The following is a 16,787-nucleotide window of genomic DNA, read 5'->3' as shown; positions in this document are numbered from 1 at the left end:
CGCGCTGAACCGGGCCGGGCACTCAGCGGCGGCGCCGCGCTGCTGGCCGGACGCGCTCATGGAGGTGTCTTGGCCTTTCAGTGACGAGGGGACAATAAACAGTCGTTACCGGTTTTGCGACCGAAGTCGTCTTTCCCTCGCCCGAGGCGCCGCGGGCCGACGCAGGCCCAGCGAGCCCCTAAAACACCGGGGGGCGGCCCCGCGCCCCCATTTCCGCGCCCCCGCAGCTCCGTGACGTCACCCCAGGTGCTTCCCTCCGCCCCGAGGGCGTGGCCTCGGTAGCCCTCGGTGGGCGGGGCCAAGGGCCGCGCATGCGCCTGGTGCGGGCGGCGGGGGACTCGCTGCGAGCGTATGTGCGCGCTCGCCGCTCCCGTGTGGCGGGCAGCGCGTGCGGGGTCGGGAGCTTGCCGGCCGCCGGACAGGCTCGCGCTCTGGCCGCCACCGCCATGTCCGCCATTATCGAGCAGGAGTTCCAGAAGATCGATGCCACCAACGACTGGCAGGCGCGTTATCTGGTGAGCGAAGGAGGTCGCTCTGGCTCTGCCCCGGCGGGAGGGAGGACGGGGAGGGAGCTGTGGGCTGGCAGCGCCCGTTGCCGGTCCGAACCGCCTCAGCGGGGAGCGGAAGCCACTGGGCCACGGCTCGTTTTCAGGTGCACGCAGCGGAACTGCAGGCAGCCGCTGCGCATGCGCCCGGGAGGCGACCGCTGCTGCTCGCTGGGAGGGGGTGCCGGAGGGAGGCAGCGCGCAGGCGCCGTGCCGCGTGCGCTGCAGCTGCGCCTGCGCACCGCCCGGCGGCGGGGGTGTTGGCGGCGCACTGCGCCTGCGCGGAGCCGGCAGCGGCCGGAGCCCCTTAGCCGGGTGCTGGCGGTGGGGAGCGGAGGGCTTAGCCGGGCGGCCCGGTCTGATCCGGGCGAGCGTGTTTTACCTGCGGTTTCTAGGCAGAGCGGAAAGTTCTACGTGATAATACCGATCCGGTGAAGGCTCGCCGTCTCTCCCGGTGCTGGAGGCTCTGCTACCGAAACTGCTGCGCAGCGGGTCCTCAGGCGCCCTCTCACCCTCCTCACCCGCCGGGCGGCTGCGGGGGGCCTACTCCGTTGTCTCAGAAAATACACCACTATAAACAACGAGATTATTAACTTGCAGCAACAGTCTTTGGGTCCGTTCTATATGCGAGACTTTCTATATAAGCTTATAGTACTAGAGCAGTTATTTCAGCCAGTATGTATTTTTACAGTGCTCTTTCACAAATGAGCAAAAACAATCCAGAGCGAGAGTTCTTTTTGTTAACTTCAGGTTGTGCTTCTTTTCTGTTAAATTAGTGGTGTATTCGATTTACATGTACTTGAAATACATTGTCTCTAGACAGATATTATGGAACCGAACTTTAGTTTGAATTTAACAGGGAATAGCAGAAATAAGCTGTGCTAAGTTAATGAGATAAAAGTGTACAAGAAGAACTCCAGAACCAGTATTTCTCATGAGGGAGAAAAGCACACACACACGTTGCATCTGGTATAGCCCAACTGGACAAGTTAGCTTTCCCAGCTCATTTTAATATTATCTAGTTGTGCTTGGAGAAGTAAACCAGAAAGAAAATTGTATATTAAGCTCTTTTATACTTTGTATACTGGTTTCCTAATTTTTCTACAGCTATGCTGTAAAATATTTTAAAGTTTTTTTTTACTAAAATTTTACATTTCCCTGATTTTGTAGATTTGCAAACCTGTTTGGTTTGTTTGTTTTTTTTTTGTTTTGTTTTTTCCTCAGGGTAATAATGCATTTGTTTTGTATTAAAACTAGAGAATACCCAGCAACTTAGAAACATAAAGAGAAGATAGCAAGTGATGTTTTTAAGTAGCACAAACTTGTAGAAAATACTCTTAATTACTGAGTACTTGTTTTTCCACTTTTTTTTAATGAAAGTATTTTCCTATGGTGGTGTTGTATGAGAAACATACATACTTGCCCTGAGAAGTGTAAGTTTCTCTGAAGAAAAAAAATTCAGTATTGACTTTTTATTCTTGTTGAGACTAGTTATGTATATTTGCCCTTCTCTTCCATTAATTTACCAAGACTTGTGGTAAAATCCTGTGAAGCTTGGAATATTTATGTTGACTCCCAGGGCTCCTGTCCAATCTGAATTAATGACTGAATAAATAATACTGATTTTCACTTTTTCTTTTTCCCCCAGTGCAAATTTTTCTTGTGTAACATGCATTGCATTACATCTGGCATCTGATTTATTCCTCTGGTTTGTGATGGCTGGATTGTATGTGGGAAAAGGGATTTCAGAACTAGTCATTAAACTTGCTGAATTTAGTTCTTTTTAACAAGCCCTAGCCCCATTACTGTAGTAGTGTTTCTAGCTGTTTTAATGTTTCTTGACTAAATGACAGGTCTTCTGTGTACAGAGGATGCTGGTGCTTTTAAAACAAAAAGATGTTGCATCCTCTTGTGGAATAATACAAATTTTACATTTCATGGGAACTTGGTTGTGAATGCCTGCCAGATGCATTTATTCATCATCCCAAAGCTTGTAAGCCATATAAACTAGAGAAGAAGACAAGTTATAGTGTGCTGTGTCAAAAAAACCACTGATTGTCTAATAGATCAAGAAATTTTTATACAAATCCGTAGAGCATTGGTGCTTGACAGTTTCTACTCTGCATTGTGGTTTAGGTTCTTTACAGGTTGGCACTGCACTTAAGCGCCAAGAAAATGGAGCTTCCTTGTCTGTGTTAGATTTGCACTGAAGTCCTTTTTGGTTGTGTTAATTGTCTGGGACAGGCTATGAAGTCTGGACATTGGACAGACTATTTAGGAAGTTTGGAAAGACAAAGAAGATAGGGGAAACATAGAGAAGGCGAAAGTGCTTAGTTGTAAAGAGAAGTTTAAATGCTCTTTGGGACATAATGATCATTTGTAGCAGCATCATCTAAAAACAGAAGGAAATTTAAAGTGAGATATTGCCAGTTCTATACCGTACAACATGTCTGCTGAGGTGGCATTGGTACTGAGATATAAAGGGGTTCAGTTTGTTGGAGGCTGCTCATCAATAGCACTTCAGCTGTGTTTTCAGTTGTCTACATAAGGTAATTCTGTGTACCTTAATGTAAGTTAAGGAAAAGATACAGAGGCAAAAAATTAATAAAACAGAACATTCAGAATATATGAACAGTATCTTCTTTTAAAAAGCTTGTCAGTGACATTTGAATATCTTCCAAATTCAGATTATTGAAAGATTTGTATTAATGCCCAGGGAGAAGTAGGATGTGATTTCATATTGCTATTTGTGAGTCTAGAATTGCTGCTTCGTATTGGATCCTGTTTAGCTACTACAGCTCTATGGGTTGAACTGTGAAACTACCAGAAATTACCAGCTGCTGTTAAGAGCAGCCATGAAATCATTAACTTTGTTCTCCAGGTGGTTCAGCCTGGAGAAGAGAAGGCTCGGAGGAGACCTTATAGCAGCCTTTCAGTAGCTAAGAAAATTGAACTGGGACTTTTTGCAAAGGCGTGTGGTGACAGGACAAGGTGTAATGGCTTTGAACTGAAAGAGGGTAGATTTAGATTAGATATAGGGAGAAATTCTTCACCATGAGGATGGAGACTGGAACAGGATGCCCCATCCCTGTGAGTGTTCAAAGCCAGGCTGAATGGGGCTTTGAGCCACCTGGTCTATTGGGAGGTGTCCCTGCCCACAGCAGGGAGCTTGGAACTAGATGGCCTTTAAGGTCCCTTCCAACCCAAACTGTTCTGTGATTCTGTGAACTAGTTTGATTACGTCTGTGGTAAAGAAGCAAGCAGTATACAGCTGTTAGTTCTATCTATCTGAGTCTCTTATTGCTGTGGGAGATAACATGCAAGTCTGAGGTAAACTGGAAGCATAATAAATACCTGTTTTTTGTTTTTTTTTTTTTTTTCTTCCCTTTGTTCCTGCTATACCAGTTGCTTACCAGATTGTGCATATGTTAGTTTGGTGGTCTTAGCCAAGTGCAGGGAAATCTAGATGGCAACAGCTTGTCCAAGAGTGAGAAACACATTTTCTGAGTGAAAATGACACTAGGTGTAGTAAATGTTAATTTAAAAATGTTAATTATGAATTACCTTAATTAATGAATAAGCTTGAAAGCCTTACAACAGGATGTATAGAACACTATGGTTAGTAAGCATACTGGCTATCAGTAAATTGCATTTTTTATCTTTTAAAGGAAATTCGACATAAATCCAGTGACTACCCCCACAGAGTTGCAAAATATCCAGAAAACAGAAATCGAAACAGATACAGAGATGTTAGTCCATGTAAGTATCTTTTCTGTAATTATTGCAGTGAACCTTACAGACTTTTTATTTACTCACTTTACTTTTAAGTACTGTAGATAATAAATCATGGTCATTGTAGGTTTTGTATTTTGTTTATTTCTATAGGTGTGTATCCTGTGGTAAATGTGATTTTGTAACACATGCACAGAAGGGAGAAAAGTTCATGCGTTAAACTCATTGTGTTGCATGGTGAATGAGAGGTGATTGCAAATCATAGTTTATAGGTAAATGTTTGTGAGCTGCAAAGTGACATTGTAAAGATATTTTTCTCATAAATTGTTTAAAATTGCTTTGTCTGTCATTTAAAAAGTCAACATCTGCTGAGCACAGAAATTAAGTTAGTAAGCCTTGCCTAACACAAACAATTTCCCTTTGGGCTAAGTGATTCTGAACATTTATAACATTGTGTGGATAAATGCCGCTCGATTTCTACTGTTGCTTTAAAAAAATACTTGAGATTTTGTTATTTTTGTCTGTGCGCAAGAATGTACGTATGAAATAGTTTTTTAATTTTCTTAATGCAAGTAGATGTGGTATGGAGTGCTTTGTGTTTTACTAACTGCCGTAAGATGGTCTTTGTGACATAATGATCTTGCTTCTCAGGTGAAGGCAGCTTTTTGTTTTACCAGCTTCCTTGCTACTGAAGTGTTGTGGACTTTTTTCAATATAATTTACTTTAGAAACTGTAATCCAAAATTATTATAAAAAGACATATGAGCAAAAGAGTACCAATATGCAGTTATAGCTGGAGAAAGCTATCATAAATCTTTCAAAAGAATTAGGAAAAAATTTAGTGCAGCCTTAATTGTTCTACAAAATATAGAAATTGGAACAGGTTAAACTTTTGTGTGTTCTTCAGTACGAAGTTTCCCAGAGCACCAAAGGCTCATAAAAGCCTTCTTGTTACTGGATCTAGAATTTTTGAAGGGTTACTGGTATACTGGGGTTTTTTGTTTGAAAGCCTAATCTGAATACCTTATTGTAAGATTTGGAGAAGTGCTGAACTCCTTGTTTCCAGTTGAAAGTTGTGGTAATGGCATGTGCATAGCACTTCTCAAAATTGCACAGAAAGGGTCTCAAGTTGAGTCATACTGGTCAGATGCAGCGCTTCACGCTGCTCATTAGGCCTGCTGCTGGAATGCCAACTTGCACAGCGTATTTCTACCAAATGGGTCCAGTTTGGCTTAACGCTGAATCTCTGTGCTGCACTCTGATGGAACCAAGCTTAAGAGTTCGGTGCACAGCCTTTTTGCTGTGTCTGCATGGCATTCCCTAGTGTGATCTCTCTGGGAAATCTACAGCTCTGAAGAAGATACCTCAAATCAGTCAAAGCTGTCTAACTTCTGCTGTGTGCTTAGAAGAGGGGGATAGACCTCTGCTAGACCTTTGCTGATCTGTACAGAAGTTCTTAACATCTCTCGAGTTTGCTATCCTGTTACAGCATGGCATTAGCGTCTTACCAGAAGCAAAGCAGATCATATTTTATTCACTTTCTGTTTCATACTTAAATTGGGATAGAGTTTGTAAGAAGAGAAGGCAGGAAATTGGACTGGAATCCATGAGACCCAAGTTCTATTTGTAGGTCCAGTATCCTGTAAACTTCTGTGGCAGGAGCTGTGTTCATACATTTACCGTTTCTCCCATCCATAGATTTCATTACTTAGGCGCTACTGCAGAGAGAATGGCAGCTTACCCTGCAACACATTTGTGGGTTTGCTTTCTTTTTAAAAAGAGTGTTCCTAAAATAAACAAGGAATACATTGTGTTATTTAAGTAGCATCTAATAATGCCTGCAGTAATCTTAGAGGTGTGACTTGTATTTATTTCCTGTAGTCTTTTGGAGCTCAAAGTTTTCCTTAATCATGGCATGCCTTATACAGTAGTGAAGAGCACCAAACACCTCTACTTTGGTGATGGCAAAGCCTGCTTCTGATATACTTGTTTCATCAGGAGGAAATTAATTATGTCACTGTTTTAATTTCTGGACCCTGTGTAATATCTGAGAGACAGAAAAAATCTAGTCTTGAAGTAGTAGTTGGGCTCAGTTAGGATCATTATATGCTACTTGGCCTGAAGTCTGACATGATGACTGAACTAAGATGGTGAACTTTGTGAGGCATGTCTCAGTTTTTTAGCATTTATGACAGAAAGAATGTTTGAATTGGGCACCAAGACAGCCTGCAGAACTGGGCACTAAGAACAGGCTGTATGAGGAGAACAGAGCAGAACACTGTGTTTGAACTAATTCCTGTTGAATTTTACATCTGTGTGTTTTCAAATATGACTCATAATTGTTTCTGTAACAATAGTGAGAGCTGGAGAAATAGACCTGGAAGGCACTATATGATAAATAACATTCCAAGAAAACAGTACGTAAATTTCAAAGCAGCTGGGGTAAAAGCTATGCAGTTTGGTCGCTGTGGTGAACACATCTAATCATGGTGCATATATGAAAGGAACTGGCATTGCAGAAATGCAAGATAACTCAGTCTTACACAATCTTAACGTCTCAGTCCTTCACTTTGCAAATTTTACTGCTCTTTAACAGTGTTTAAATGAAAAAACAGGTGATAATACTAATATTCTCTGATAGCCAAAGGCCTTCAGAACTAACAGTTAAACTTCTAAGATCTAGTTACTTAAACATATTGGAAGACAAAATTTGATGAAAATGTTTTATTTCCCCATAGCAGTGAAAAAATAGTTTGTTAACCTTGGTAGTGGCCAAGCCACTCTAAAATCTGACGTGGTAAGTCTGCAAGAGGAAATGCAAAGATTATTCTGTTTTATGGAAAAGATGTCGATTACAAGTGCAGGAAAAAATGCCTTGGGTTGGTTTGCCCCATTTCAACCGCACAGTGAAACCAATTTCTGTCCATTACATACATTTCTAGGTAAAAGTTGATTTCTGTTGGCTGGGAAAGGGTAATCATCTTTGCCCATTACAGCTGAGTTTCACATTGTCTCCGGTTTCATAAATATTTTTGTTAGTGTCCAGTTTTGTTGGCTAAAGAGCTGTGGTGTGGATACGTTCGGTTGGGTAAAAGCCCTCAAAAGTTACTGCCTAGCCAAAATAAACAGCAGTCTAGCAGATGGGTATTATTCTAGAATAGGGAGAGGAATATTTTGGCTATGCATTATTATTGAAACAGGAAGTTAATCTGAAATAGATTTGGTTTGACAGCTAGTCATTTCCTGACAGATGAAACCATTTCTCAGAAAACATTGTTAAGAGGAAAATAACTTGTGAGGTTATTATTCTTTATTGATAGCTTTAATAAACTCTAAGATTTCTGTTATTACTCTCCTTCAAAATCTTATCCTTAGTTGATATCAGAGGAGTCTAGTGTCTCAGGTTGACTGTAAACACCTTTAGAGATCTGCTTACCATATTCCCAGATTTAGAGGCAAGAAGTAAATCCCAGTCAGCAAAATTGATAGGATTTTTTAATTTTTCTTTTGCTTTTGGGGAGTAGGTGAGGGTTTATGCAGTTGTTTCTTTAAGCTTAATTTTGTAATGTGTGTAGCTCAGTTTCTTGGGTCATCTGAACAGTTTTGCCTGGTAGATCATATTGCTGTTGGAATGTCTTGAGAGGTAGTGATTTCTCTTGCTTTCTTCCTATGACCATTAGTAAACTCTCTGTTGGACCTTTCAGCCACAGGCTTACGGTTGTTACTAGGGAGAGAGGAACATGAAGAGTATTGTGCTTTACAGAGAATGGAGTTAGAAATGACGTGGATGGTTTTGCACAGTGCTGATTAATTATCATTGCAAAAATGTTCCCTTTCTGTCCTGTGTTTCGAGTGTGCTGAGAACAGGGAGATGATCTTTCCAAAATAAGCCTAGTGCACTTCTTGTTGTCAATATTAGAAGCTGATGTTGGTGATTTTTATTACATTATCTCATGATTCTCTGAAACATCTTGCTACCAGAAACATGGTGTGTGAACTCAACATGCTGCTTTTGGAGATACTTTTTTCTTTGGGTTTGAGGAAGAGGGGAATTTTAATAGCACACACTGATCAAAAATTAAGATACAATGAAGTTTTTTTCACAGTCCTGCTTAAAAGTGTAAGGATCCCGTGCAGTAGTTATGCATACATTTCAGTATACATAGATTTCAGTTATGAGCTTGTTCATGATTGATATGATGGCGTTCATTATGTACAACCAGTGACGGGGTGGAGAAGAGTCACTTTGCCTTTCCTTTGCCTTAGGCAACCCCTGAGTCTTGAGACTGTAAGTCCAGTGAGAGAGTATTGTAATTTGAATAATTTAGCAGCTCAGGCTAGATTTAAATTAGTGAAATGAAGGGGATTTGTGGGTAGGCAGGAAAGGGTCAGACTGGGTCACTGGGATGGTTTATGGCTACATGTTTTATTTATGACTTTTTAAAATTCACTAAGTAGTATTTCACCTTCCTTTTGTTGTTAATGGCTCTATATTTGGGGAGCCAGACACATCTCTTGGATAAAAGATAATTTTTAAGTTATACACTGGTTTCACTTCTAGAAAGACAGTTGTTTTCAAATGAAAACCTTTCATTAACCAACTCCAAGAACCGTATGAGGTAAAATGCCAAATGTTTTGTATCTCAGTTCTAACTGGATATGTAATTTTCTTATTAGCAGGGAGTGGGTGAATGGATGTGTAATGTGAAGTCTCTGCCTTATTTGAGACACAGGGAGTGTTGTCTGTGATATCAGTGGGGCAGGGTTTTGCTTGAAGTGGATAATAAGAATTTGCTTATCTTGAACAGGATGGTTCTGGGAGTAGTTTTCTTAGTGCTGAAGCCAGAATGAGAAGCATTTTTAAGGTTTTCACTTCCTTTTTGAGCTGCATAGTTTGTTGAAATAGGGGAATTAGCACTTCAGAAAATGAGTACTACATTTTAGCTGTTGTGGGCATGGCAACATTTCAGAAAAGTGTTTAAGATTTAAGATAGATTTATCATTCATATAAATCTGAGGTATTTTGTAACTGGAAAAGATTAATATACAGGAAATATGTTAAGGCTAACTTTCTGTCAAAAGTTGGCTTGCTTCATTTAATTCAGAAGAGCAAGCCAGGGCTTGAATTAGGTTTCTGGGTCGTTATGTCCTTTAGGAACGTTTTCCCTTGAAAGAAGGGAAATCAATATATTCTAGTGGTTTTCCTTGTCCTATGGGGTGTACGCCAGTGTATTTTGTATGTAGGATCGTTTCTGTTTTAGTTGGGGAGGAGGGAGGCTGCCTGTACATGGAATTAGTTGTTAAAGGGACTTTTAAAAACATTCTCAGAATTTCATTTGTCATGTTTATAAAGCATAATTTATAAGAAAGAAAAAATAAGCCTGGAAATGTGTGTGAAGATTACAGTAGGAAGCCTCATTAGAGCCTCGGTAATTATCTCCTACTGGCAGCAATACAGCAGCTGCTGCCGGGTGATTAAACTGTTAACAGCGCTTGCTTACGTCATCTTTCCGAGAACACTAGTACCGGTATGTGTGATTTACTATAACAAGATCTTAAGTTTTTCCTGTTGGCAAATGACATGTAATATTTACAAAGGTCTTGGTTTCTCTCCAGTAGAAACATTTCAGATAAAGTGATACATGAAAGGAAAAAAGTAACGCTTTCCTATCCAGACAAAATAATACAAGGAGATATATTCAACTTTAAACGCATGTGTGTCTTAATTTTACTGTATCTTGGCTTTGATAATATTTTTTTTCATAGAGATGTATCATAAATTCTTTTAAGAGTCCTGAAAGACAAGATGGTATTGCCTTACAGCTGGAATGCTAATGAAAACAGACTAAACCAGTAACTTTCTCATACTTTTGTATTAAAAATAGTTTTTCAGCGTTCTCTGCATGTTTGTACATGGCTGCATATAAAAGGTAGCAGCTAAAGGAGGTAGGATGACAACCCTAAATCTCAGTCCTTAAAAATAAAGAAGAAAAAAAGGAAAAAAAAAAAGATAGTAACTTACTGTTGACTTCTTTCCTTTAATCCAGCAAGATTCTCTTTGGCAGTTGCCAGTAGCAGGCAGATGAGAGTATAAAAGCAGATAAAGACCTAGTAAGTGTACTTTGCCCAGGTTTCCAAACATATGGAAAGTATTTCTAAAATCATTTGAGCTATCTGTAGAACAAGAGTGTAATTCAGTAACTATTTTTTTATTCCCATCAGCTTTTTGTCTATCTGGGGTCATATTAATGGATTTCTTAGATAAGCCTTGTGCTGTATAGACTGGCTGTGATACCGGGACTTAATCTGAGTTCAGCTGTCGTAAGTGCACTGGATGTGAACTTCATAGTTGCGCATGTCAAAACTCAAGGATTTTGTGCATTTCCCAAGATGTTTGTCAGAAGGAAGGTAGCCTTTTGGTGCAGGGATGGGAGAGGGAAAGAGAGGGCTGACATTTTAAAGGCAGCTGTGCCATCAGTGCCCTCAGTAAGTTTTGTGGGTAAGACCAGGTGAATGTAGGTTAAAAGCTGGCACTCCACCATAATTCACTGTCAGGTTTGCCAGTTTCTTTATGGAATCTGTTCCTTCTCTTCCTGAAATGTGGTGAAGTCTCTTAAATTAATTTTTGTTCGCTATTTTTTATTTACTTTTCTCATAAACAGTCTGTCTAGGCAGCTGAGCTTCAGGAGGTTTGCAGTCGGTTGGGATCACATTTCCTGGCAAGCAGTTGTGTACAAATTTTAAACTAAAAATGATATTTATTTAATACATTTTGAATAAATGGCTGAAGGATTACTTGCTGTGAACAAGTCAAATTACCTGAATGTCTCCTAGAGGGTGGTAAATCAGATACTAAAAGGTTCTAAGAACAGCCACTGTGACTTTTTATTATGCAGTGTTTTTGTATGAGTGTCTGATATTCTTTCTCATATTAATGTTAGAATTTTAAATGGAGTCCGTTGATTTCCTCTACCATAAATAGGGAAATCTTCTGTCTCGCCTGTGTAATTGTGAGAGGCCATGTGATAAGATAAGGCTTAGTTAAGTTGGAAGATTTGTTCAATGGTACATTTTTGCATGTGCCCTTCAGTATTTCTAATTTGTATAGAACTGAACAATAAGTTACAGGGGAAATTAAATTGATCAAAGCTTGGTTTGGATTATTATGAGTGGGCTTGTTAGAGAAGTTGAGTTTTGTCTTTTTTTGAAGCTTTTTGTGTTTAACTTTATGATTCTACCTCAACCTATGAAACTTCAGTTCATCAGAAATCTTGGAATTCTGAACTTAAAGGAAACATGCAATAGAGTGATTTGGTGTGATGGGACAGACTGCTGCCTGGTGGGGGCTGTGGTGTCATTGTACTAAGGAAATGCAACTGCTGAGGGATGTCTGTGAGCATCTTTTGGCAGGGTTGGTTTGTTTGGTTGTTTTTTAAAGAAAACTGGGTATTCCAGTTTTCTGAGCAGCTTCTATTAATAGCTGCCTGAAGTTACTTTGATGGAATGCTGAGGGGAGAATGAAACAGGCAGTTATCAAAGTTGCATGAGAAGTTAGTTTCATGTATGTTTGTAGTTTGCCGTTTGGTTTGTATTGCAGGATTTATTTCTAATTGCTTGTCAGGCCTAAACTTGCCTGTTAGAGAGTATTCATGAAATGGATGCATCATTAATTCTTAATTTTCTTTGAATTTTAGATGATCATAGTCGTGTAAAACTGCAGAACACCGAGAATGACTACATCAATGCCAGCCTAGTGGTCATAGAAGAAGCCCAGAGATACTACATTTTAACACAGGTAAGTAGTACCCATTAACTAGATTATTATAGGGATTGAGAATCTGGAGGAGGGGGATTTGTACAGTTGTCATTTCTATTTGGATGGTTTCTTGTCTCTGTGAGTTATATATATCTCATTCTAACCACCTGTTTGATCTAGTTGCGGACACATTATATGTTTTAAGAAAAAGCTAAAGGGAATATTTATGTATGGATAGTTCACTACATGTAAAGCTTTCAAATATTTCTTGATATTTTCTTTAGTTCTTTTGGAAACAGGTTGCAACAATACTTTTACCTGTTCTTTCTTCTTGTACCTTCTGAGCAAGCCTGCAGTAGCTTTTCTTCTAACAGCCCAATAGTATTGATGCTCAAACTGAAAAATCCCTTTCCCTGAGTTCTTAGTGCCCTTTTTAAAATTTTTTTTTCCTTCCTTCTTAAAACAAAAAACTTAAGTAGTGGAATGATCTGTGCAGTGTGGTTACTTTCTTGCCTGTCATTTCTGTAATTCTATTAATAATTTATTTAAACTTTTCAGAGGAAGACTCTTTTTATGTTTCACACAGTGAACTATGAACTGTATTCAAACACTGCTTTGCCTATACATTCTCCCACCCTTTTTTTTTTCCCTTTTTTTTTTTCTTTTTTTACTACACAGGGTCCACTACCTAATACATGTTGTCATTTTTGGCTAATGGTATGGCAACAACAAACCAAAGCAGTTGTCATGCTGAACAGAATTGTTGAAAAAGAATCGGTAAGTAATATTAGGCCTAAAGTTGTAAAGTAGGTCACATAATTGTAATACAGTTGACCAATGTTTGAGTGTTATGTTAAGAATTAACAGACTTTCTCACTGGCATACGACATAACATGTATTTCATGTAACATTAAAGTCATGGAGCTAAGACACAAAATTCAGTTTGGTGAAAACAGCATCTAATAAATCTACATCCAGAAAGGTAAGAGTAATGTCCTGAGAAATGAGGATATACAGATAGAAATGAGATGGAGTAGAAGCAGCACAAGGTGCTCTGGAAGAAAATGGAAGGTGGGCAAGCAAGTCTGAATTAGAGTATCTTTAGATTATTTATTCTAAATCTAACAGAGCAGCATATTTGTTATATAGTGATCTTAGCTGTTTGTAACACGGAAGACAAGCTGCTGCCCAGCAACTGTCAAACTGGTTTAGTTATTTTTGATTCTTTACAGCTGGTGGTATACATGCAGAACACAGGAATCTTCTGTTGTCGTGTAGTTTTTCTGCTAATGTACCCAAAACCACTGTGGATTTTAGTTACAAATGCATGTCACGTGAGGTTTATGGTTTCTCTTCAGAGAAGATTTTTTAGTGAAAAAGATCTGAATATCCCGTTTAAAAAGTCACTTTTTAATGCAAATATTTTCCTACAGAAAGTGTGAGTTCAGTGCGACAGAAATAGAAGATAAAGGACAGTTTTGCATTGCTTTATTAGTTTATTCTTTTGTTTCAATAGAATCTTCCAGTATTCAGCAAACCTTGGGAAAACTGGGTGTGTGACATCAATTATGTAAGTGTGCAGGTATGCACATCAGGAATGGAGAGAAATGGTGTTGAAGTAGCTGAGTAAAGAGGTCTGTTCACTGTAGAGAACTACAGGGGGGAGAGGGAGAAGGGTTAAGGCATATCGCAAAACATGGTAGCCCTGCGATGAAAGCAAGCATAAACAGATAAAGCTGGAATGCGTAACAGCTATAATAATTTGGCTGTAAACATGATGGACTTAGAGAATTCCTCAAACCGAGGGCAAGTCCTTGAGTCTGCTGAATAACAGGGTCTAAGAATATGCTCATGCAAAGTATAAGATACTGGGTTCCTTAATCAGCTTTTTCTTTTTTTCTTCTTTTCTTTCCTTTAAAAAAAAATAGGTGAAGTGTGCACAATACTGGCCAACAAAAGAAGAGGAAGTAATGACATTCACTGAAACAGGTTTCCGTGTGAGGCTAGTATCTGAAGATGTCAAGTCCTATTACACAGTACATCTCCTGCAATTAGAAAATATCAACGTAAGCTTTTCTCACTCTGTAGGACTCATATTTCTGGGCTTAAGTATGTAATGACGACTGTTTAGCATATTGTCACTACAGGTTTGAGTGAGATTTACACTGAAAATTTTTATGCACTTTGCTTCTGATAATGTTGAAGATATATGTGTGGCATATAAGCAAGTTAGACCTCAATCTATAGATTAAAAGAGAACAGCTTTAGCATTTTTATACTTATATTTCTTATTTGGCAGTACCTTAATATACTGAATTGTAACTGATAGTACTGGTGATTCTAAGAGGAGCTGTAAGAAATACCCTAAAAGGAGGGACCTAGGACTTGAAATTCTGATTTCTTTCGAGTATCAGAAATCAGACTTAGTAATTACTATTTTTAATAGAACTTCAGTCTTCCATAGTCCAGCTATCAAAGTTTTTTTGGGGGAGGGGGGATTACCACCTGTAGATAGGTAACTTTATCTCCTCTTGCTTACCTCCCCTTTTGCTCCACAGGACCAACCATCCCTTTCTCTTAAAAATTAACCACTTTGCCAGTTTAATCAAGTTAAGCTCAAAAAAAATGTTCCTGGCCTGAGCTTGGGTTGGAATTTGCTGCTTCTGTTTCAGAGCTGAAGACAGGATTGAAGAGCTTGTCTGTTTGTTCCAGCTATGTCTTGTAAGATATTCTCTCTCCCTATAAACCTTGCCTTATATTAAATGAAGGTGCTAGTATGGCAAGTTTTATTCCAGGTTGTGTTAGTGGATTTGGGAAAGGAAAACTTGAAGATGATCCTTTGCATGTTGTTTTATACAACTAAACATTGATATATTTGGTCAAAAATACCTGAATTTATAGTAACTATTGATGGTACTTTGAGATAATATTTGTTAATATGAAACCTCCCTCACGAGACCAACATGATAAAACTCGGCGTGTTGTTCCTTGGTCTATTCAATGTAAGAAGAACTTTATGAAACTCTGTCCTACTGACCTGAAGAATTTCTGTTTAGTTGTTTGTTTATTGACAGCAAAGGCAAAGAAAAGAGGAACAGTGCTTGCAAGCCTAGTGCTTGAGAAAGAGTAACTTTCCTTTTTGGAAAACTGAGGCAGATTTTCCTAGCTACCAAGACTTCTTTGTGGAATTGTCTGGCTGGTGTTGGCTCCTAATCTTAAACTTCCTGTTTTCAAAGGATGCAATTTTCATGATATATGTATGTTTGGACATAACATTAGCTGGAAAATGTAGAAATCCCTTGAGGAACAGCACAATGTATACTATAGTTGACTTTGGAGCACTTAGATTTCTGGATTTTCTTTGAGCTGGTAATTCAGGGCAATCAGCATTGTAGAGAGTTTCTTATATGTTGTGTAACTCAGTTTCGCAAATACGTGGCAATCTTACTGCATTTAATTTTTATTTTAGTGCCCTGTCACTCCTACGAGGCTCCCCAAATATTAACTCCAAAGAATATTTTTACATGACCAGCTACAGGAAGTAGAACATACTTTGTTACTTAGACAGAAAACCTATATAGTTTCTAGAATAATACTGCGAATGTTAAGTGCAGCCTTCTGTAAGAATTCAGGAATAATACCATAAAACTTGTGGGAACTGAGTATTCGCAGTAACTTGAAGTGTGAGCTTAACTATGCTTGCGCAAGTTTTTCTGGAGGGGACTTTGGTGGGGGCAGAGTAAAGACATTTAGCCACTTGATGCCTGGAATATAAGATGACTCACGAACAAAATATACTCTGAATTCTAAGAATACTTAAGAAATTTTAGTATATCCTTGAAAATGCAGAGAACTAGAGCTGTCTTTACAATACAGCCATTCTGAACCAAAGTAATTTGTGTTCCTGCAACAAATCTCTCTAATACATAATTAAAATACATATGTATTAAGTGTAAGTGCTTCTTTAATGTTCTTACCAATGCAACAACTTCTGAATGTTTAGTTGTTTTTGTTGGTGGTGGTTTTGTTTTGTTAAAGAGCAGCTGGAAGTACAGGTGGGATTTGTGGAGGGAGGCAATGTTTGTTTTTTAGGATTAGATCAAAGCATTTGGCAGGTTGATTTGTTTATATCTGTTCTAGGCAAACATTTGGTTTTGCTGTTGTGGCTGGGGTAGTCCAATAAAGCTTTGGAGAGGAGATGGTGTTTATTGGTATATTTCCAAAAGTTTTGAAAATATTTCTCATGTGCTTTGTCTTGCTGGTGCAGCATTTCCAGTCCGCATTTTAGAATACAGAAATTGGAAGCTACCTTTCCACCATGTTTCATTGTGTATCCTCCATCATTTTGTTGGTGTTGTCAGCTCTTCTGAAAGTTGACTGCTGTTTTCTGCTGTAATTGCTCAGATTCAGAACTCTCCCTGAGGACAGGTTGACTGTGAAAGCTTCCACAAATCCTCGCCTCTGTCAGAAAATAGGGGTAGAAGGAAAATACTGTGCTACTGTTAAAAATGTATAATCATTTATGTGCGAAGCTATTGCATGTCTGTAATTTGAAGCAAAGTCTCCCGGTGTACTCAAGAAACGATAGGTGTTTATGAGAACCTTTTGTTAAATCTGTAAAATGACCTGTTTGGAGATGGTTGCTAAGTTTTGTGACGATATCATGGGAGAATCGTTAGATATCGACATCTGGCTTCTGGAAGACTTCACCTTGTGTTGAATGGGTATTTTTCTACTATTCTTTATTGCTGCTT

General features: G+C 39.1%; 1 protein-coding gene across 3 annotated transcripts in view; it reads left to right on the top strand.

Annotated features, from left to right (window-relative positions):
* Window positions 1-305: 305 nt before the first annotated feature.
* Window positions 306-16,787, top strand: part of PTPN2 (protein tyrosine phosphatase non-receptor type 2) — a 34,300-nt gene continuing 17,818 nt past the window's right edge. Inside the window, exons 1-5 of one of the 3 annotated variants that reach the window (XM_065830379.2) lie at window positions 306-515; window positions 4,214-4,304; window positions 11,972-12,072; window positions 12,712-12,810; window positions 13,962-14,099. In XM_065830379.2, the coding sequence (XP_065686451.2) occupies window positions 312-515; window positions 4,214-4,304; window positions 11,972-12,072; window positions 12,712-12,810; window positions 13,962-14,099 (633 nt within the window). In that variant the 5' untranslated portion in view covers window positions 306-311. The remainder of the gene's footprint in view (window positions 516-4,213; window positions 4,305-11,971; window positions 12,073-12,711; window positions 12,811-13,961; window positions 14,100-16,787) is intronic. The other 2 variants (XM_065830378.2, XM_071804271.1) reach the window with 2 other exon arrangements.

Source organism: Patagioenas fasciata, chromosome 2 (genome assembly GCF_037038585.1).
Source record: "Patagioenas fasciata isolate bPatFas1 chromosome 2, bPatFas1.hap1, whole genome shotgun sequence".
NCBI classification, from domain to species: Eukaryota; Metazoa; Chordata; class Aves; order Columbiformes; family Columbidae; genus Patagioenas; species Patagioenas fasciata.
The sequence above is the reverse complement of the archived record's forward strand: the minus strand, read 5'-3'. Positions and strand labels throughout refer to the sequence as shown.